Below are 24049 nucleotides of genomic sequence, written 5' to 3' on the forward strand. Positions count from 1 at the left end.
ACTATAAATAAAACAAAAAACATTTTAAAATTTTGTTTTAATGACAGTTTTAATAACTATTTTTTAATACTGTTAAAACAATGTGTTTTTTTTTACCTCTGCTTTGGGCTCAATTTCATTAAACTTTAACAAAAGTAGGCCCAACCGAATTCCCTACACAGCTTTATCTCATTTCCCATCCTCCCTTTCATTTCATTTTCCAACTTCTTGGACGCACTCACTCTACAAGAGGCTGAAAATAGAAAAGCATCGGAAGCTGAGTTTGATGGTAACGTAAACATATATACATATATATATATATTGGTTGTGATAGAATCTACATGATCGTTACCAATTTTTTTTTTTCGATAATTGCATATTTTTCGCACTAAGTTCCTAATTTGGAGATTTTGCATGATTCAATTAAGTTCGAGTCTTTTTAGAATTCAATTGCGGCTTCATTTTCCATATTGTTTCATTCTTCCGTTTGGTTGCTGAGAAATTTGAGGCAAAGAAAAGAAAAAAGTTCGAATTTTGTGTCTGTGTGTTTATTGGTTTCCAACATGTCAAAAGCTCACCTGAATTAAACTAAGTAGTTATTGGAAATTTGTCTTTTGGGTTTTGAGTAGTGCGAAATCTGCTATTGGTTTCTCGTTTCCAACCTAAATTGAAAAAATCAAGGTCAGAGGAATGCACATCAGTTAGCAGAGTGGGATTCTGTAGATATTGCTTGGATTTGTCTATGGTCAGAGGAGTATGATTATGGTTCAGATTGTAATCAATATGACTATTAACACGATCAAGACACTATTTGGGTAAAGCTAATCGAAGCTTTGATTGAGTGTAAACTGGTTTTGTAATTGGTGTCCTGGAGTTGTTTAATTTGTAGTTAAAATTTAGCATGAATTATTGTATATTATGTGAAAAATCAAGCTGCTTTAAGCAAGATGTGAGTGTTAGTCTGCCTAGTTTCTGTATTCCACTTAAATTGCATTGATGTTAAAGTTCAGGTATGCTTTTAGCAACTGGACATGAATGACTGCAATCTGCAGTAGTTTCAAACAAGTTGAAACTTGTTATACCGTTAGGAACCGGTAGTGGCACCTAGGGTTGGGGTGTACTGTACAATGTTATGAATCATATGATTAACTTAAGTATCATGTGCTTGAAATCATATAATTATCTTTTACTTAAAAAAAGAAGAAGGGATTTCATTGTGTGAGGAGAGGAGAATTGGAAGTTTGGCTGCGACAGGCTGTAGAGTGTAGAATAGGGTTCATGATATATGCTACACATACCGGAAAGGCCCTAAGGAAAGGTGTAAAAGGTGCAGGAGTAGGATGAAAGAAAGGTGAGAGGAAGGAGAGGGTGACCGTCTGTAAAAGAAGGTTACATAGAAGATAGGTTTATTCACAGTTAGGAGAGAGGATAGACTTCAGAGCCTATGACTGGGTGAGAGCTGTTGCAAAGTATAATTTAGAGGATTTAGAGGCAGTGGACATACCCCACAACACCCCCCCCCCCGCCAAAACAAAAAAAATGGAGGGGTTCCCATGAAATCATCTCAGCGTTCCATTGTACTTCTCAGCAAGTCAGCGGTATTTGACCATGAGGCAATTAGCCACATTCCTACATGTTTTGTGGCCATCTTAATAATTCTGCAGGACATTGCTGATCTTTACCAATCACCTCCTGATGAACCCCCAACTCAAGCCACCATACGACATAATCCCAAGTTTTTCATTAACAAAAGCAATGAAAAATCCTAGACTACCTCATGCGACAACGGTCATGGCTTGTGAGCACTACAAAGTAAGAGGAAAGACTATGGTACAATCCTGTGTATTACTTTGTGGTTATACTGGATCTCGTTGTACTCCAGTATACACAACACAACCATGTAACCAGAGAGTAATGTTACAACACACCATAAATGGGTAATTAGGATCATGCCTTGGATGATCATGGTATTGGACAGTTCCCCTCTTGTCATGTCTGCAGAAGTCTAGTCATTACTTGACCTCAGCAAGCATAGCGAGTGCCTAAGATATAGACGCACTGATCACCTCTATGGAACTATCAACTATGTCATAATCCTGGGGCTATAGCAATCTTACAAGACAATCATATTTGCCAAGGTTGCGTTCGTTTTCCTGTTCTACACTATAACCATCCATCAGCTCAAAGAGCTTCCCAGACACTGCTTTCTGATCTGGGTGAAAGCAGAGCATCTGAGCTAAAGCAATCTTTTATTCTTTCCCAGTTATTGGTCCTACCTCTGTCAACCATATCAACACCAAAAACGGCATAAGCGTAAGGTGAGTCATTTCAGGAACCGTATATGCATCATATATAGGCTGTTATCATGAGGCTTATGCCTCAATATCCCTCAGTACTCGGAGCATGTGTACACCTTGTTGGGACTAGAGAGAGAGAGAGAGAGAGAGAAAGATAACACAGTGGATACATAATGTGTATTTCATACATATCAAACCCTAGTACAGTGGCTTATATAGAGTACAGGTCTCAGCTAATTATACAATGACCCTACCAACTATATGTAATTACATAATGACCCAAAATATTCTAACACTCCCCCTCAAGCTGGAGAGTATATATCAAATAATCCCAGCTTGGAACAGATAGTCCTTAACCGATTATGACCCAATGCTTTGGTAAATATATCAGCTAACTGATCTTCAGACTTCACAAATGGAGTAGAGATGCTCCCACTTAATATTTTTCCTCGAATGAAGTGACAATCAACTCCAATATGTTTGGTCCTCTCATGAAACACAGGATTTGATGCAATGTGAACAGTTGCTTGATTATCACAGAACAATGGAGTAGGAGTTTCAACTGTCAACCCAAGTTCTTTTAGAAAATGTTGTATCCAAGTCAACTCACTAGTTGTATGGGTCATTGCCCTGTACTCAGCTTCAGCACTAGATTAAGCTACCACCGTTTGCTTTTTACTTTTCCATGTAACAAGATTTCCTCCTACAAATGTACAGTAGCCTGTAGTAGATCGCCTATATGATGAAGAACCAGCCCAGTCAGCATCTGAAAAACCTTCCACCCTGAGATGACCATTTGATTTATACAGTAACCCAAAACCTGGAGCTTGCTTGAGATATCGGATAATCCGAAGAACAGCAACCCAATGTGGCATTCTAGGAGCTCCCATGAACTGACTTACAACACTAACTGCATATGAAATATCAGGTCGAGTGATAGTGAGATAAATTAATTTCCCAACAAGGCGACGAAGTTTGCCCGGGTCATTAAATAGATCACCCTTATCAGACACAAGTTTTGTATTTGAATCCATAGGAGCATCAACTGAACGACCACCCAACATACCTGTTTCTTCTAACAAGTCCAACACATATTTGCGTTGAGATAAACTTATACCCTTCTTGGATCTAGCAACTTCAATACCCAAGAAATACCTAAGTTTACCCAAGTTTTTAGTATGGAATCGATTTTGCAGAAACAACTTCAACTTAGCAATGCCTTCAGAATCATCACCCGTGATCACAATATCATCTACATACACCACAAGAAAAATGAAGCCAGCTTTAGTGCGCTGGTGACATACTGAATGATCGGTCTGGCACCTGTTAAGACCAAATTCTAATGCCGCCTCAGAGAATTTTCCAAACCAAACCCGTGGAGATTGTTTCAATCCATACAGGGCCTTTTTAAGGCGACAAACAGTGTGACGATACTCCCCTTGAGCAACAAACCCAGGTGGTTGCTCCATATAAACTTCTTCAACTAAGTCACCATGCAAGAAGGCATTCTTGACATCTAATTGAAACAAAGGCCAGTGACAATTGGCAGCAATGGAAATAAGTACTCGAATAGAAGAAATCTTAGCAACAGGAGAAAAGGTCTCATCGTAGTCTATACCATAAGTCTGAGTGTACCCTTTTGCCACCAGACGAGTCTTCAACCGTTCAATAGACCCATTGTGAAGGTATTTAACAGTATAGACCCACTTATAACCAACCGTTTTGGAGCCCGGAGGTAAGGGAACAAGATCCCAAGTCCGATTACGGTGCAGGGCATCCATTTCATCTACCATGGCGTTACGCCAATCCGAATTAGAAAGAGCATCTTGCAAAGCCTTGGGAACAAACGTAGCAGACATTTTGGATAAAAAACAAGATAAAGAGGAGGAAATATTATGGTAGGAGACAAAGTTAGAAATGGGATGTGCAGTAACACACGACCGAATACCTTTACGGAGAGCAATGGGCAAATCATCAGGTAAAGGCGTTGGATCCGAAGACTCTGAAGGAGATGAAGGGAGCGAAGTAGGTGGTCGAGGTCGTCGAGTATAAACCTGCAAGGGGACAACAGAGCGAGGAGGTGGGGAAGCAGGAAGCAGAGAGGAAACAGTTGGCATAGGTAGCGCTAGAGTAATATCGAGAGGGGTAGTAGAATCAGAAAAAAAATGGGAGAGACTAAGAAAAGTAGACATCAGCACTAGTGAAATAGCGCTGAAAATGAGGACTGTAGCAACGATAACCCTTCTGAGTGCGAGAATACCCAAGAAAAACACACTTAGTGGCACGAGGGTCGAGTTTGTCAAGATCGGGCCCAATGTTATGGACATAACACACACATCCAAAGACCCGAGGAGTAAGATTAAACGATGCGGAGTCGGGAAATTATACAGAATGAGGAGACTGCCCTTTTAACACTGACGAAGGCATCCGATTAATAAGATGACAGGCTGTAAGAACAACATCACTCCAAAAACGTTTGGGAACATGCATATGGAATAAAAGGGCACGACATACTTCGAGGAGATGACGATTTTTACGTTCAGCTACTCCATTTTGTTGAGGAGTATAAGTACAAGATGATTGATGAATGATGCCTTTAGCATGAAAATAAGTCTCAAACGGGTCCGAGAAATATTCTTTGGCATTGTCAGAACGTAAAACTTTAATGGAACATCCAAATTGAGTTTTGATTTCTTTACGAAATATTTGAAAAATAGAGAATAACTCAGAACGATTTTTCATTAAAAACAACCAAGTCCTACGAGAATGATCATCCACAAAAGTCACAAAATAACGAAATCCATTAAGAGAAATATGTTTTATTGGGCCCCATACATCTGAATGAATTAACTGAAAAGGACTAGCAACACGATTGGTAGCTCTCGGTTTGAAAGATACACGACAATGCTTACTAAACTGACATGCTTCACAAGGCATGGACTTAACACGACTAAGACTAAGACTGGGGACTTGACGCTGCAAAACTGATAAGGATGGGTGGCTGAGACGACAGTGCCACTGGAAAGGAGACAAAGATGATTGAAGAGCCGTGGGAGTTGGCCCAATATCAAAGTAATACAAGCCACCTACTTCATGTCCCGTACCAATCTTCTTCATCGTCTTGAGATCCTGAAAAATACACACGAGGGATAAAATGTAACGGAGCAATTAAGAGATTTAGTAATTTGACTAATGGACATCAAATTAAAAGGGAATTGAGGAATAAATAATACAGAGGAAAGGGACATAGAGGACGTGAGTTGGGTGGTTCCCACACCCAAAACTTTAGTGGAGGAGCCATTAGCAAGAGTAACACTTTGTGATGAAGAAACGGACTGAAAATCAGATAAGAGATGAGAACTACCAGTCATGTGATCGGATGCGCCAGAGTCAAGAATCCAGGGACTTTGACGAGAGGATAAGAGACATGCAGGTGCACTACCTGATTGGGCAAAGGAAACCATGGAAGATGAGGTGGAAGGCCGTTGTTGAGACATAAACTGAGCATACTCATCGCGGGAAACTGTCATGATAACCATAGCAAGCTCAACAGCCACTTGTGGAGCAGCCACTTGTGAAGCATTTGGTGTGGCAGAGAAAGAAGAATCCCCTTCATTAGAGGTTACTTGATGTGCGTAGGAAGAAGGTGGTGGTTTCCCATGAAGATCCCAACAGTAATTGACAGTGTGATTAGTAAGACCACAGTGAGTGCAGAGTTTTGAGTCTCTGCCTCTACCTCGACCACGACCACGACCACGACCACGACCACGACCACGAGTAAACCAACCGCCACCGCCACGAGAAGGCTGATAACCACCCTGGGTCACAACTAATGCAGAATGTTCACTGCTAGGAGGAGCAGAGACACCACTTGAAGCACTCCCAGAAGTGCCACTAGATAAAGTAGCACGCTGGAGTCTGGAGAACATATCAGGAAGAGAGGGAAGTGTAGGGCTACCCAAAATCTGTGCACGAACTGATTCATATTCAGGTGACAATCCCGTGAGAAACCAAACAACATTAAAATCCTCACGTTGTTGTTGCATGCTCTTTACATCAGAGGTGATAGGCTGATACAAGTTCATTTCTTCACAAATTCCCATTGACTGGGAGAAGTATTCTGCAAGACTATGAGTACCTTGCCGGAGGTCAAAGAATTGTCTGCACACCTCATAAATTCTGGTGATATTACCAGTACCTGAATATAGCTGTTGGAGGCGATTCCATATCTCCTTGGCAGTATCCAAATACAACAGGTGGGAACTGATATCTTGTTCAATACAATTCAGCATTAAGGAAATGATCTGAGCATCCCTTTGGTCCCATGAACTGAAATCTGCATCACTTTCTTTAGGCTTATCCTTAACCAAATGAGAGCCAAAGCCTTTGGCTTTCAGAAAAATAGCTACGGACTTGGCCCATAAAATATAGTTCTTGCTATTGAGCTTGACAGAAGTCATGGGAGGATTGAAAGAAGCAGAAGAAAACAGGTTGGAACCGGTAGCAGCCATGGAGAAGGACAAACAGAGAAGAAAACTGAACCTGGGGAAAAAAAAACTGAATCCGGATCTGGGCAGGCGGGCCGGATCTGGGTAAACGGGTCGGATCTGGCAACCGGGCCGGATCTGGGCAAACGGGTTTGGATCTGGGCAACCGGGCCGAATCTGGGCAAACGGGTTTGGATCTGGACAAACGGGCCAAATCAAAACCAGTTCTCTGCTATTCCGGTTTTAGTAATCCAAGGTTGGAATAACTTCACGCCTGCAGCCAAACACCACTTTTCTCCTTCACAATCAGCGCCGGCAAGAACTAGATCTATGCCACCGACCATAAACTCCAATCACCCAAGGTTCGCAATGAAGAATCAAGGCTAGTACACACCCTAGCCCTTGCAACGGTGACGACGGCAACCCAACACAATCGGCGATTTAACAACCAAGCAGAGAGGGTTCGCGATGATGCAACCTCTGCAACTTGCGACAACCAAGTCAGCCTCGGCCTACAAAACGAAGGGCTTCAGATTTGAGAACGACAGACAAGAAGCTTTAAACCTTCGACAGCTTCAAACCTCCGATCGCCAAACCAGAACGACGGCCAAACCTGTCGCGAAGAACAGAATCAACTTCGATCTCGATTCTGATTTGTAGAAGAACACCACAGATGCAATCACAACCATAGTCTTAGTTTTCCCATTGTTTCGTACCGCTCTGATACCATGTTGGGACTAGAGAGAGAGAGAGAGAGAGAGATAACACAGTGGATACATAATGTGTATTTCATATATATCAAACCCTAGTACAGTGGCTTATATAGAGTACAGGTCTCAGCTAATTACACAATGACCCTACCAACTATATGTAATTACATAATGACCCAAAATATTCTAACACACCTCAACAATCATTTACAATGTAAAGGAAGGCAGCAAATGCTGCAAATAGTAATGGTGTGATCTTGCTATTTATTACTTGCCTTCATTGATCTTGCTATTAACACATACATATCAAATACTTAATAGACACATTCCGGACAGTTAATTAACACATCCTACACTCTCAAATATGAGTTTAAAATATAAAAATTTAATATAAACACATGTGTGCTCATTGATTTGTGTCGTACATTCCCTAACTTTATTATCTCTCTCTCAGCCTCTCATCTATACCTCTACGTTGTTACTTCTACCTTTTGTGGTAGTAATTTCTTCTAATACAGCCATTCTTTGTGAATCATAAATCTTAATATTGCTTCAAGTTTATTGCCTTTTAGTCAAAGATGTCATTTTACATTGTTGATAATTCCAATAGTGGAAGACTCTTTTAGCTTACCATGTACAATATCTTCTACTAAGGTAAGGTCAAAGGTACATGTTGATTCTGATCTGCAGTGCGCATATCATCTGAAAGAAATTATGTTTGTTAAGATGATATATTGTTCGGTGAAGTTTCCCAGTACCTTGGTCAAAAGTTTTTTGATATTCCAAAATCACCAAAAATGCATCCATCTGTTTAGCTTATATTTGGCCTTCCTTTTCATTAATCAGTTGTTTATATTCATTGATGAAATGAAGATACTTGGCTGAAATTTTTTTGTCGTACTTTACTCTATTGGTCGTTCTGTATCAATATAGTGGATGGAGTGAACTACTCAAAAAGTGTTTTTCTCTATTCTGATGTATTTCTGGGTAGTCCACCATTGCAACACCTAGTTCTACTCGTTTGCGTATGCCTGCACCTATTTACAACCTTTTGTACTTTGAAAACAGCACCAAATTTCTATTGAATTGGTTTTTATTTTCCAAAACCCCCACCGGTTTCATGAATATGCTTGGATTAGTTTGTTTTCTCATTTGGGAATATAACTGGGCCAATGGGGCTTTAAAGATCAAAACCATGTGTCATGCTATTTTACTAGAACTGAAGATATATGAGAGCTGGTTCCACTTCACTGTTTGGGGATTTGGCATGAGGATTCTACATAAATGTTCAGTAGCTTAATTACTCAATACGACAGTAAAAGAAGTCAAATTTACTCAATAATTATCCGCTAATTCCTATTGCAGGTCCAAATGATCATAAAGGGATTATTCAGGAGATATGAAAGATGGAACCCAGTGCATCCGACATCTGGAGCCTTCTGGGGTATGGGAATTGGCCTTGGTTGTGGGGTTGGATGGGGTCCTGGCTTTGGTCCTGAGGTGATTGGGTATGTTGGAGCTGGCTGTGGTGTTGGATTCAGTGTTGGAATCACTCTGGCTGGTTTTGGCATTGGTCTTCCTGCAGATTTCGTCTTTGAAGTTCCTTACAATGGTTCGCTTCTATTTTTGTAATTCATTTATTTTGAATATGATCCACAATCTGTTGCTAACAGTGAGTTATCTTTTATGCTTCCATTCGAAACAACAAAATATTGGCATGTTTGGGAGTTTAAGTTTGTCCTTGTTTGCTTGGTTGATGCCCAAGTGTGCATATATCTTTGCAAGTTTTTAATTGTGGCATTGTGCCCAAATCTAATCAGCACCTTTTCTTTCTCCAGCTTTTAGGGCTACAAGGAGTGGTGCATTGCAGTTGGCCAGATCCAGTGGTCTACTTACTTCAAAATATGTTGCAGGGGATGGTTGGAGTAGTATTGAACCACACATCTCTGGCCTGCAAAGACAAGCCAGTGGAACATTTTCTAGCTTCAAGCATAAACGTTTCTTGGACAACAGGGTAGATCTGTCTGATATGAAGAATAGAATTTCTTTACAGACAAGGTCTTTTTTTGATCATATCACAAAGTGCAGCGGTAACTTGCTCCATCCTCACAAAGGTATGCTAACAAATGCATCTCACCTTTATGTACTTTTTAAGGGAACAATATTTGCTTGCAAGTTTATGATTACAATAACCTTTATCATTCCACTGTTTGCAATTTCGGTTTGTTACTTGCCAAACCTCAGTGTCTTCCTCTACAATTAGATTTACCAATAGTTATACCTGTGCTCTTTTCCACAGTAAACCAAGCATACAATGAATTTTGTTTTATGTTAAAGCACAAATGATAAGAAGAAGAATTATACAAACCTGGTAAAAGAGAGAAAAAACTAGATACCTTAATCATATATTAAGTGCATAAAGGGTGAGGACTAAGGGTTTTGGTGAAAGATGATAAGTATATAGATGGAAAAGTTGCTTTAGACACTGTTGGAGATAAATTGAGAGAGAATCATTTTTAAATGGTTTGGCCATTTTCAGAATACCTCTATGGCCACTAACTGCACAGACTATATTGATTGTTCTTTTAGGGAAATGGAAAAATCAAAATTGACCTAGGTTGAGATCATAGCAAGTAAAAAGACATGATTCTGTGTGGTTGAAATCATGGCCTTAGACCGAGTAAATGATGAAAATGATTCATGTAGGTGAGCCTCAAATAGTAGAATAAAGCTACGTTGAGTTGAGTTGAGTCGAGTCGCTTTCCACCGTTAGTATCGAAGTCTGGATAAAACTACCATGTGTACCATATTCTTTTGGTCTCAAATATTTTCTTTACAAAATATTAATTCTTAGGGAGGCAATATTCATACACCAAAGAGAGAGAGAGAGAGAGAAAGATAGAGAGACTTCAACAGTCCACTATATGGTTGATGCATATATTTTTAATTGTAACAGGGAAAGGAATGAGGGAGGCTGCCTTTTGGATTGTGATATAAATTCCCAGATCTAAATCCTTGCAAGCCTGCACTCATTTGTTATCCTAATTGCAATTTTCTTTGATGCATTTAAGTTTTTCTCAGCTTTCCAATTTAGTCCTTGTTTGATCAATAAACTGGAAGAAAAATTAACATATACATCAACAACTTGCAGGTTTGAAAGATTAATGCCATGGAAGATTCTCAGCAATGTTTCCATGCTGTGAGTATTCTGAACATTTGATATTGCCTTATTCTTTTGAACATTTGCAACAATAATATAAATTGTATGTGATTTACAAGAGTCTTCTTTGCTTGTAAAATTAATATTAAAAATTGGCATCCAATTTTCTTCCTATATCTGAAGACCTCAAGCTCTAGATGTACACCAGGCAGCATAAAGTGTTCACCAGCTTTACAATTTTAATTAAAAACTAATTAAAAGTAAAAGGAAAACCTAATCTGAAGTAATTAACATCTGGAGTAGCAGGTGATACACTATATATCTTAAGAACAAAGAACATTTTTTAATATTTGTATGTGTCGTTGATATACCACAATGTCAAACATCTATATAATATTATTAGCATTTCTGACATTTAGCATGTTTTGATCAGAGGTTGGAAGGATGGGAAAGTGAATCATAAGCAAAATGACTTCACAATACTGTTAATAAATCAGGAACTAATAGTAATATGGAAAATCTACCAACAAAACCTTAGCTTAAGTGTTTCGTCCTCCACCTTCGCAGTAGGGGTGGTTGAGGGTTCAAGGCCATTGGGGGCATATGCGTGAGTATATTTGACTTATCAAAAAAAAAAAAAAAAAAAAAAAAAAATGAAAGATAATAATTGGAAATTTTCAGAATAACTCAACTGATGAAATCAGGGACATTATGTGAACCAGATGTCATAATGCGTGCCACTTTATATCTTTTGTAATTCTTATACTAGTTCTCATCTTTCTATTAGATGTCCCTTTAATGTTGATGATGGTGGATGTGACTCACATGAGGCTGTGATGGTGTGTTGTAGGGGTTCTCTCTCTATTACTTCTGGGATGTGTATTTTTCGACCTGCCCCTCTAATCTAGTTTGCCGGCGAAGGCCTAAAACCTAAATAGGATGATTTTCTTTTCCCTTCATACAAGGTAAATATACTGCATTTCATCATTATTTGTATTTAAGTCAATGTATATCATCAGATCCCTTGAGCATGGAATGTTCTCCATTTTACAGCAAGTAAGACTGCATTTGTAAACAAGCTTAAAGTTTTCAGGAAGGAGAATCAATATTTCCTGAGAAATATATATATATATATATATTTGAAAGAATTCACATATTCAAATATAATCCAGAAATAAGTGAACAAATTAATAAGAAAATAGTTACAAAATTAATGGATCACAAGGTATAGATTTAAAATTATTTCCATATACTTGAGCCAAACAACAGATTTCAAATTCTTTTCATACATATTTGTATCCAAACAGCACATTTCAAAATACATGGATTTCAAATCTAGGTATACGAAAGTCACTCTCAAATCCAAAAATGTGATTGTTATAGAATTGAACGGGTTTAACTAGGGGTGTCTCAAAGGAATGATGTTCTAGTGGCTCGTCACAAGTGCACTTCATGTTGATTTTCATGTTGGAAATGCTTAGGCTTCTTTTGTGAAGAATCCTTGAGAGGGAAAGGAAAATGGGAGAAACTAATAGTGGGCTACTGGGCGTAATTTTCCTGTTGGAATTTTAGAAGAATATTGACGTTATATTTTGGAGCACCGAATTGGTGCTTTGGATTTGAAATTGGTGGAAATTTGGTTCAAAGTTTCAGCTAAATTTCTTTCAATTCCAAACCCAAACCACTGATTGGGTGTTCCTAGCAGAGGTCGATCACAAATAATAAAATTATGTTAGGCATTGGGTTGTATTCAGTGTATGTTAAGAAACCAGTGGTTGAATGCATTGCCAAGATGGAACCTTCAAGTCTTACAGATTAGTTGAGTTGAATCATACACAATACCCGTGGCTTAGGACTTAGGAGTGTTTAAAGTTTATGGAGGGATTAGTTGTCCAAAGAAAAAGTAAAAGAAAAAAGAAGGAAAAAGACAGAACCTTACTTAAAATAGTATAAAAATATAATATTTTTCTTTAATATTTTACTACATATTATAGGCTTTAATTCTTCTTGATACACACTCACACACACACACATATATATATGTATATATATATTTGGGAAATAAAATTGAAGTGGTTGTGACTTGTGTGTAGTGTGTAGGGAGGGATCTATTGGACTTTAAGATAGTCTAGAGGAGATTACCAACATTACATCAGCAGTAAAAATTCCAGTTTCAAATACTTCCAAAAAGCAAGCAAATCCTACAAATGCTTCTAAGCTACTATAACTAGTTACAAGAATCAATATATCACACCCAAAAAAAATAAATTAAATAAAAATAAAATCATGTAGCAGATAAAGTATATCAAATCTAATAGTACAATCAAGGAGATTAAAATTTCAGTTTGAAACAAAATGTCTTGGACTATGAAATTGTTATCTGGCCTCAATCACTGAAAGTGTTACATTATTCACCGAACAGTTTTCAGTATCACTAAGTGACGGATTTGTATTCATCACACGTGGGCAGGTAGAAAATGCAGGTTCCATAGGTGTTGGTATAGGTGCATATTCATTGCCAAGCATTGAGACAACATCAGACATAGTAGGTCGATCATTTGGATTTCCTTGGACACATAGAAGTCCTATATTAATGTATCTCAACAATGTAGTAGTAGAAGGATTACCCAATATTGGGTCCATAAACTCCATCCCTCTACCGGCACTCCACAACTTCCATGCCTGAAACATTCAATTTTATAATTTGTAAGCATCACGTACAGTATAATCTTAAATCATCAATTTTGCTAGATAAAAAAAGTTCAGCAAGGTATATTAGCTGCTTACATATCCAAGGAGGTTAACAGAGTCAGTGTGATAAAAACCAGTGTTCTTCTTGCCACTCACAATCTCAAGCAGCAATACTCCAAAGCTAAACACATCAGATTTTATCGAGAAAATGCCTTCCATTGCATATTCAGGAGACATATACCCACTAAATTTTAACATACAACAGAATCAGTTTGAGTGACTCGTAGTAGATGTCTTCAATGTATCATATATAAGTTGTGTATGTGTTAGCAAAGAAATTTTTTTTTTTACTTACTAAGTTCCAACAATACGGTTTGTGTTTGCTTGTGATTCATTACCACCAAAAATTCTTGCCAAGCCAAAATCAGATATTTTGGGGTTCATATCGCCATCCAGTAAAATGTTACTGGCCTTTAGATCTCTATGAATTATACGAAGCCTTGAATATTGATGTAGGTAAAGAAGTCCTTGAGCAATCCCTTCAATGATGCGAATTCGTGCAGTCCAATCCAACATCCCTTGTTTGTTTGGATCTGTCTTGGGTTACATGTCAATGAACATATATTGAACATATATCCAAGTTTAAACACCGATTAAATATGGAAAAACACTAACCAAATAGGAAGAAATCCAAACTTTTATTGGGCATATATTCATAGATTAATATGTTTTCATCTCGCTCAATGCAGCAACCCAAGAGTTTAACAAGATTCTGATGCTGGAGTTTGGCTATCAATACTGTCTCGTTTTTGAACTCCTGGAGCCCTTGTCCAGATCTTCCAGAAAGCCTTTTCACTGCAATTTCTTGTCCCCTGAGTAATTTACCCTGTTTAAGGAAAAAAAATGAAGCTGCTTGTGTAAATGCTGTTGAGGCTGTTAGCTAGTTTCCAGGGAGGCCAAATCATTTCACTAAGGAACAGGATTAAAGTCAAAAATAGAGTTGTACACGTTAAATGGATAGTTTTCGACATTAAATTTCGAGAGTTTCAAAATTGTCATTTGTTCTAAAGGTAAAATGCTTCAGTTATATCTTTAACCTTACCTTGTAAACAGGTCCAAAACCTCCCTCTCCGAGCTTATTTTCTACGGAGAAATGGCCTGTTGCAGCAGAGACACTTGCAAAGCTAAACAATGGCAACTCAACATCTTTCTTCCCCCTTCTCGCTAGATTTTTTCCCGTGTTTGTCTCAGCAGCTGCATTAGCACTAGCACTAAAATCAAATGATAATAAGTCCTCACATGAATCTTCCTTCCCTGTTTATCACAGAACAACAAGCCATTGTCAATTATTTAAAAATCACAGTTTTCTGAAAGATATTAAGCCCCTGAAAGCGACAATTTGTGGTACACGCTTAATCCAAGTCAATTCTAATATGTGTATCCTCAAAAGTTGCTCTTGAAAGAGGTTATGTTTGCATTTCCTAATTAATTTAGGTACATCATGTATTATTTCTTTGAATATGAGATAAAAGTTTTGTGGCTACAGCTTATACCTATTTGTTTGAGCTTTCTCCTGATTAAACAGCATATGAAACCACCGGAAATAAGTACTGCTAGCGTAATCAGCACTGTTATGATCACCCTCAAGTTCTTCCTGTCACCTGAAACGCATATACTAGAAAGTCAAGAATCATGGTTAATCACAATTCAAAATACAATACTGAGTGTAATTTGCAGGAAGACATTGATTGTTGGTCAAAAGTTACTTTTTTTTTTTTTTTGCAGTGACATACCTCCAGGTTTTTGAAGCCCAGAAGCAGCTAGTTTCAGGTAGAGATCTTGTTTAGTACTGTTGCTTCCATCTTGGAGGAGTTGTAGATTCAGTAAAGCCCCTTCCCATACTAAACACCCATTACTAACATAAGCATAAGCTGTGCAAGAACAATTTTGCATGCAAGCTGATTTACACCGTTCAATGCTTCTATCAGGAGCTACTTTTGAATTTTTCGGCAATGCTATGTTCGGAATTTTTAAGAAACTATCAGTCATCCCATTGGTATAAGTACCATTTTGGCACTGCAATGGAGTCTTTCTCACACAACCACCTGACCAATCATTTAGCTTCGTGTCTTCCATTGAGAATGGCTCGAAACCTGGCAAACATTCACAATAGGAGGTCACATTCTCTCTGGAGATCCCAAATGTCCCGCAAAAACCATAAACTTTTGTTTGGAGGGGTTGCTCCCAAAAAGGAGGCCAATCCCAATTCCCAGCGAACCATCTTAGAATCCTCAACTGTCCTGACATATCCATCAGACATCTTATTAAGACAGAAGAAGAATTCACAGTAGAATATGTAACGTAGCTTTCATTTTCGTTTGATATAAAAGTGTAATTGAAGATGTTGATCTCCGGTTTAGGAACATTGTCAAAACTATAACCATTCCAAACTCCGGTACTCCAATACCTTTCGGAGTTGTTCCACTCTATAAAATATCGATTTCTTTCAACTGGATCTATCCCGAATGAAAACCTACCCAGAGCAGGATCTTCTGAGTTTTTCCACGAAGTAAGGACCTGAGTTTTGCCAGTATGTTTATCGATGCCAAGCTTTGCACCAGGCAACAATGTGTCGGTTGGGTGATCAAAACTCTGCCAATATATTGTAGATGGATTCGTAACATCTCTAACTACAAAATTTCCATTGTTTTGAAGCACTGCTTCAGTGGAATTCGACGTTGGTGACACAAAATTTGTTGACCAAATCGGATTTCTAGATAAATTGGTGAGCATGACTAAATTACCATCTCTAGAGAATTCAAGCTTTGAAGAAGACGGTGCAGACAACTTTTGTTCTCTGTTAGCTACCCAAACTATGATCGGCTCGGGAAATTCTCTGAACCATATGCCAAGATAGAGGTTAAGTGGATTACCTTTAGTAAAGAAACCGAGTTCAAAAACGTTCCCTTGAGACACTAGGGTTTGGTTTAGTGAGAGAGACCTGCCCATCAAAAGAGTATCACCTCCAATGGACAAACAAGGCTCGTGTAACATGAACAGAACCAGAGTCCAGAGGAAGAAGCATGGTCTTGTTATAGTGCCATTGTCCTTCATTAGTTGCCACATCTTGGATACCTCAATCTCAATTAGCAAAAATGATGTCGATAAAAAAGAATGAGAAGGAGAAGATACCTAGAGAGCCCGCACACTCACACACATACATTTACTTCCGGTCAATTCAAATAAGGACCAAGGCAAAAAAGACCGGCAAGTTGATTGCAACACTTCAGCGTTGTCACTATTAGCTAATTCTACCCCACTTTTGAAAAGTTTAAGCACACATGACATAGGCTATGAGGCACTGAGTCAAACCTCAAACTTTCACATATTTAAACAGTGAGTGAGTGAACAGGTATCATCCAGTCATTTCCACATATTTAAACATTGAATGAATATGTATTATACAGTAATTTAGTAGGAAGAACACGAACATGAACACGAATAAATATATATCTCTCTCTAGGCACTAAGTCAAACACTTAAAGAACACATTTACTCGTATTTATGTTATGACTGAATTACCCTATGCTAGTATAAAAAGATGTTACTGGTGAACTAGTGTAAAATTACAAAAATACCTCTCTCTAAATGAACATGAATCCCTCTGAGACATTTTTTTTTTTTATTTTTTTTATAGATTTTCATTAGGTGGAAAGCGCACTTGCTGTAAGAAAATGTAATTACAGTGCCACCAGCGTGAAACATTTTGAAACTGAAATAGTTGCAACACTATAGATATATGCGTATTCCCAAAAAAATAAAAACGATACACGGTCAACAAATTTAAGGTAAAATGCAATAAAACTCTTAAACTCTACTCTTTCTTCCTAAAACACCCCTTTTTATTTTTATTTATTCTTGAATGGAAAATCCCTTTTACTATCCCATTTTTGGCAAAAAAAAAAAAAAAAAAAAAAAAATTGGAACACTTTTCCTGTAGGTTTTGTCCGTGAAAGAGGCACGTGATCGGTGCTGAAAATTCAAAATGGCAATTTTGCCCTTATTACCATTAGAGAGAGAGAGAGAGAGAGAGAGAGAGAGAGAGTGTCATAAAAACCCAAATTTCTTTTCAGGTCGTTGCTAACCCTAAATCCCTTCCCGGCCAAACGAGATCATCTCTTCCATGGACAGCTCATTCTGTGCAACCCTTCAACAATCATAGACCAAAGCCATCGATTTTGTTCAAAAACCCTAACTTTCGTTCACAACTCTCCAACAATCACAAGCAAATTTGTGCGATTTACAGTTAGAAAGCAAAATCTCTGTCACTTTGTTGAAGCTTAAACTGAGAAAATGAACTCTCTGTAACTTTCTTTATGCTGTGTTGAAGCTGTGTTGTGAAGTTGAAGGTACGTAAGTGTTGAGTCAAAGAACAGCACATAGAAGTCCTTAATTTTCCCATAAATGAAATAATATAAGATGAAATGAATAGAAACAAGGATAGCATGATTGGGTTTTCACAGATTGCTCCTCCATCACTCCATGGATACCCCATTTCTTGATCTTCATGGAGGGCCTAAACTGATCGCGTAGTTAGTTCAATTGAAGGCTCAATGTAACAGCCAACATTAAAAAAAGAAATAGGGTAAATTACACATATATTGAGATTTGGACAAACATGGGTGAAACATTTGAGGTTTATTACTTTTTTAAAATTATAAAAAGTTAATTATATTTTTATATATAATATATTTTTATAATATAAAATACTCCATCCGTCTCAAAATAATTGTTTATTTCGTAAACTATGACTTGTGAGTTACAATTTATAAGGTGGACAACTAAATTGGGATGGAGGTTATATATTATAAAATCTAAAAAAAAATTAAATTTCTATCCCATCTCTTTTATTACTTTTTTCTCTCTTCTCCACCACCATTATCCCCTCCTAAAAAAATATTGTAAATTAAAAATAATAATAAGTGGAAGGGTAACTTGGTTATTTTATGAAATTTTTTTACAAGTTTTGGCGGAGAGGGGTGTTGAGCATACACCCAAACCTCAAGGGATGTCAAAGCAATAAATCTGAAATGCTCTATTTGTGTGAGATTTATCCAAATTTCAAAAGAGATTAGTATAATTTACCCTAAAAAATACCATAGGGGCTGGGCTGAGCTTTGGTTTCTCGTTCATCATTTTTTTAATTAGTAAAACCTATCCAGACAACTTATTATAATAAAACAACTTATTGTAATATAATAAGATATAAAAGAAATATATAACTCATAATAACTCATAACAACTTATTGAGGAAAATGTTTGTCAGGTTCGACTCACCCATCCTTCCCTTTCCCCCTCCTTGCCAGGTAAAAAAAAAAGTAAATAAATAAATAAATAAATCTGAAGGGCACTCTAATGAGGCACGCACTACGATTTTTGGGCACAAACCACATAAAAAAGGAAATAAAAAATAATAGAGCAGATAAAGTAAATAACATTTAAGGTACAATCAAAGAGATCAGAGTTACAGTCCGAAACAAAATGTCTTGGAATATGAAATTGTTATCTAGCCTCAATCACCGAATATGTTACAGTATTTACTGAACTGTTTTCTGCATTAGGATTTGTGTTCATCACGTGCCGGCCGGTAAAAAATTCAGGTTGCTTAGGCATTGGTAGAGTTGCATATTCATTGCTAAACATTGAGACAACATCAGACATGGTAGGTCGATCATTTGCATTTCCTTGGACACATAGAAGCCCTATGTTAATGTATCTCAACAATGTAGTAGTGGAAGAAGGATTACCCAATATTGGGTCCATCAACTCCATCCCTCTATCAGCACTCCACAACTCCCATGCCTGAAACATCCAATTATATAATTTGTTAGTTTCATGTACAACTTAATTTAATATATTTTTATTTTTTTTATTTTTAACATGTACAGTTTAACCTTAAATCATCAAATTTTTTTAGACAAAAGAAGTTTAAACAAAAAGAAAAGAAAAGGTACGTTCGCTGCTTACGTATCCAAGGAGATGAAAAGAGTCACTGTGATAAAAACCAGTGTTCTTCTTGCCACTTACAATCTCAAGCAGCAATACTCCAAAGCTAAACACATCAGATTTTATTGAGAAAAGACCTTCCATTGCATATTCAGGAGACATATACCCACTAAATTTTAACAAACAACAGAACAAGTTTGAGTATCTTGCAATAGATCTTTCTTTAATGTATCACAAATAAGTTGTGCATGTGTTAGCAAAGAATTTTTTCTCTTACTTACTAAGTTCCAACAATCCGATTTGTTTTTGCTTGGGACTCGTTACCACCAAATATTCTTGCCATGCCAAAATCTGATATTTTGGGGTTCATTTCGCTATCTAGCAGAATGTTACTTGGCTTTAGATCTCTATGAATTATACGAACCCTTGAATATTGATGTAGGTAAAGAAGTCCTTGAGCAATTCCTTCAATGATGCGAATACGTGTCCTCCAATCCAACATCCCTCGTTTGTTTGGATCTGCCTTAGAGTTGCACATTAATGAACACATATTGAACATACATCTAAGTCTAAACACACAATAAATATGGTAGAACACTAACCGAACAGGAAGAAATCCAAACTTTTATTGGACATATATTCATAGATTAATATGTTTTCATCTCGCTTAATGCAGCAACCCAAGAGTTTAACAAGATTCCGATGCTGGAGTTTAGCTATCAATACTATCTCATTTTTGAATTCCTGGAGCCCTTGTCCAGATCTTCTTGACAGCCTTTTTACTGCTATTTCTTGTCCTCTGGGTAACGTACCCTGGAAAAAAAAATGTGCAAGTGCAAATGAGGAAGCCATCTTGTCACCAAGTTTTAGGCCAAATCATTTCATTAAAGAAAATGATGAAAGTCAAAAATAGAGTTGTACAAGTTAAATGAATAGTTTTCAACATTAAATTTGGAGGGTTCCAAAATTGTCATTCATTCTAAGTTACACCGCTTCAGTTTATATCTTCAACCTTACCTTGTAAACAGGTCCAAACCCTCCCTCTCCGAGCTTATTTGCTGCAGAGAAGTTATCTGTTACAGCAGAGACACTTGCAAAGCTAAACAATGGCAACTCAACATCCTTCTTCCCGCTTCTCTTTAGATTATTTCCGGCTTTTGTCTCAGCAACTGAATTAGCACTAGCATTAAAATCAAATAATAATAAGTCCTCACTTGAATCTTCCTCCCCTGTTTATCACACAAGAAGAACCCATTGTCAATATTTGGATATCACACTTTCCTTAAAGATTGTAAGGTCTTAAATGTTGCTCTTAAATGAGGTTATGTTTTCATTTCCTAATTGATTTAAATACATCATGTATAAATATGGGGCTCAATGCTTTGTGGCTACAGCTTATACCCATTTGTGCGAGCTTTCTCCTGATTAAACAGAACATGAAGCCACCAGAAATAAGAACTGCTAGTGAAACGGGCACTGTTATGATCACCCTCAAGTTCTTGCTGTCACCTGAAACCGGTATATACTAGAATCATGGTTAATCACAATTAAAACATAACATAATATTATGTAATTTGCAGGAAGGAATTGATTATTGGGTAGAGGTTATTTTTATTTATTGCAAATTGTAGCCACATACCTCCAGCTTTTGGAATATCAGAAGCCGCTAGTTTCAGATAGAGATCTTGTTTAGTTCTGTTGCTTCCATCTAAGAGTTGTTGTAGATTCAGTAAAGCCCCTTCCCACACTAAACACTCATTACTGACATAAGCATAAGCTGTACAAGAACAATTTTGCTTGCAAGTCGATTTACACAGTTCAAGGCTCCTATCAGTAAGTACTTTTGAATATTCTGGAAATCTTATGTTTGGAATTTTTACAAATCCATCAGTCATCCCATTGGTATAAGTACCATTTTGGCACTGCAATGGGGTCTTTCTCACACAACCACCTGACCAATCATTTAGCTTTGTGTCTTCAATTGAGAATGGCTCAAAACCGGGCAAACATTCACAATAGGAGGTCGCATTCTCTCTGGAGATTCCAAATGTCCCGCAAAAAGCATAAACTTTTGTTTGGAGGGGTTGCTCAAAAAAAGTAGCCCAATTGCCAGCGAACCATGTTAGAACCTTCAATTGTCCCGACATATCCATCAGACTTCTCGCTAAAGCCGAAGAAGAATTCACAATAGAATATGTCACATAGCTTTCGTTTTCATTTGACATAAAAGTGTAATTGAAGAAGATATAATAGGCATCCGATTCAGAAACAGAGCCAAAACTATGACCATTCCAAACTCCACTGCTCCAGTACCTTTTGGAGTTGTTCCACTCTATAAAAAAGTGATTTCTTTCAACGGGATCTATCCCGTATGAAAACCTACCAGGAGCAGGATCTTCTGAATTTTTCCACGAAGTTAGGATCCAGGTTTTGCCAGTAAGTTTACTGATGCCAAGCTTTGCACCCGGCAGTAATGTATCTGTTGGGTGATCAAAACTCTGCCAATAATTATAGATGGATTTCTAACCTCTCTAACTACAAAATTCCCATTATCTTGAAGCACTGCTTCAGTGGAATTTGGCATTGGCGCCCCTAAATTTGTTGACCAAATTGGATTTCTATCGAAATGGCCGAGCAGGACTAAATTACCATCTCTAGAGAATTCAAGGTGTAGAGGAGATGTATTAGAAAACATGTGTTCTCTGTTAGCTACCCAAACAATGATCTTCTCAGCAAATTGTTTATACCATATGCCAAGATAAAAATTAAGTGGAGTACCTTTTGTGAAGAAACCGAGTTCAAAAATGCTACTTTGAGACACCAGGGTCAGGTTTACTGAGAGAGACTGCCCAATTGAAAGCGTATCACCAATAGAAATAGAGAAGCAGGAGTTATGTACCAGAAATAGAAGCAGAACACATAGGAAGAACCATGGTCTTGTGACGGTGCCACTGTCCCTCATTAGTTGCCCCATCTTGGATACCTCGATCTCAATTAACAATTTATTTATTTTTGATAAGTAATCTCAATTAGCAAAAAAATGATGATAAAGAAGAATGAGGAGGAGAAGAGACATCCAAATAGATAATGTCTTACCAAAAAATGTTTCATACGACTTTGGGTCAAATATATATACATATACACATTACACATACATACATTTACTTCCCTTCATGTTCACAACCAATACCAATAATTCCACGACTTAACCAACCAATAGGAATATGGAGCCAGGCAAACAAGTCCGGAAGGTTGATTGCAACATTCTGTGCAACATTGTCAATCTGTCCATTAATTTGTAGGCCCGCTATCTACCCTACTTTTGAAAAGTCTGAGCACACAGTCCTCTGATTCAATATACGCTACTTTTCTTACTTGAGTTTGTGTCCACTCATGACAAGGCAATCTCGAACCAAAGAGGCCATGAGTCAGACTCCTAGAGCAAATTTATGTATAATTTAATATATATATATATATATATATATATAGAGAGAGAGAGAGAGAGAGAGAGAGATATTTCCACAATATACCTTGTCAATGCCAATTATTCCAAACCTTTGCTGAAATATTTATTATATCTAAGAATACTGCTTAACTTATCGATCAGTTTTTTTCACTATTCCAATTCCTGTTGTTCAACAAAGACTCTTAGTTAGCAATGGATAGGACAAGTCTCTCTCCTTTCAAGATGTTCAAATCATCAGTCGGTAATAATACCAATTCTGAACTTTTATCATTTTCCTACATCTAAATGACATAAAAAGAGAGACTAACGCAAACATAGTAAAAGTAGAGACAATTGACTAATGCAAACATTGTCGCAATTAGCTAATATTTATCAGCACTTTCACTATGATAACTAGCATAGAGAAATCTTTTCCATAACTTGTAAGAATGAAATAGTAACCGCGCTAGAAATTATCTAATCAGGAAAACAACACCTGCAATCTCGAATGAACTATGTATTGTATTTTCTTTTGTTTTTGTTCTTTATTCTGCCGAGGAAGTATAAGATTCTCATAGCTTAAGCTTCTAACATGACATGGTATGAAAAGGCTATATTGAGTCTATGACACATTAAGTCAAACACCTAGAACACATACCTCTCATACCCACATTTCCTATGCAGCAATGCTCTGATTACAGCAAGTAAGATTGCATTCGTAAATTTAAAGTTTTCCTAAATACCGCGAACCATTATTTCCAAAGGAAAAAAAAAAAAAAGAATTGAAAGAATTCATATATTGAAATATAATCCATAAATAAGAGAACAAATTAATAACCGAAATAGTTCTGGTTCTGGAAACAAAGTGTTGTGGAATAAGAAACCTCAGTGAAATTGTTAGACCGTTTACTCAACAATTTACCACACTCAGTGATGAATTTGTGTTCAGCGCAGCTCAATCAACTGGTATAAATTAGAAAAGCAGGCGGCTTAGGCGTCGGTTTCAATCCCTCTAAAAATTTTGTTCTTAAATCCGCCATATTTCGGTGGATAGACACTGCAAAAACTCCAATCTCATGCATACAGCCTAATACAGTATAATATATAGCCTTCATCATCATGAGGATTAGTTATATACAATGGGTGGGTTTGGGGAACCTGATGATTCGCCGGCCGAGTGGTTTGTGCTTGCAGGAGATAGTCGGAGGAAGGAAGGGAAGGGCTCTTGTGAGAGGAAGAAAGGGACGACATTGTGTGTGAGGGTGAGATGGGTG

The 24049-nt window shown here is 37.4% G+C and overlaps 1 protein-coding gene and 1 pseudogene across 8 annotated transcripts; one reads left to right on the plus strand and one right to left on the minus strand.

Moving 5' to 3' along the window:
* Window positions 1–176: 176 nt before the first annotated feature.
* On the plus strand, window positions 177–15245 carry LOC132303656 (cadmium-induced protein AS8). 8 transcript variants are annotated; one of them, XR_009481306.1, is made up of 6 exons: window positions 177–268; window positions 8839–9085; window positions 9312–9587; window positions 10625–10672; window positions 11484–11598; window positions 15110–15210. XR_009481306.1 is itself a non-coding variant. In XM_059801000.1 (5 exons), the coding sequence occupies exons 1-4, from the start codon at window positions 266–268 to the stop codon at window positions 10636–10638; spliced, it is 540 nt and encodes a 179-aa protein (XP_059656983.1). In that variant the 5' UTR covers window positions 177–265; the 3' UTR covers window positions 10639–10672; window positions 15110–15245. The 8 variants fall into 8 exon arrangements, 6 of the variants coding, with proteins under 6 accessions (XP_059656983.1, XP_059656985.1, XP_059656984.1 ...); XR_009481305.1 differs by lacking the exon at window positions 15110–15210 and adding an exon at window positions 14074–14196; XM_059801000.1 differs by lacking the exon at window positions 11484–11598 and having other exon boundaries at window positions 15110–15245.
* Window positions 12882–24049, minus strand: LOC132305210 (uncharacterized; annotated as a pseudogene).

The sequence above is a fragment of the Cornus florida genome, unplaced genomic scaffold (assembly GCF_030987335.1).
Source record: "Cornus florida cultivar Cherokee Brave unplaced genomic scaffold, ASM3098733v1 CherokeeBrave_3.0.0_Hap2_Chr04, whole genome shotgun sequence".
NCBI lineage: Eukaryota > Viridiplantae > Streptophyta > Magnoliopsida > Cornales > Cornaceae > Cornus > Cornus florida.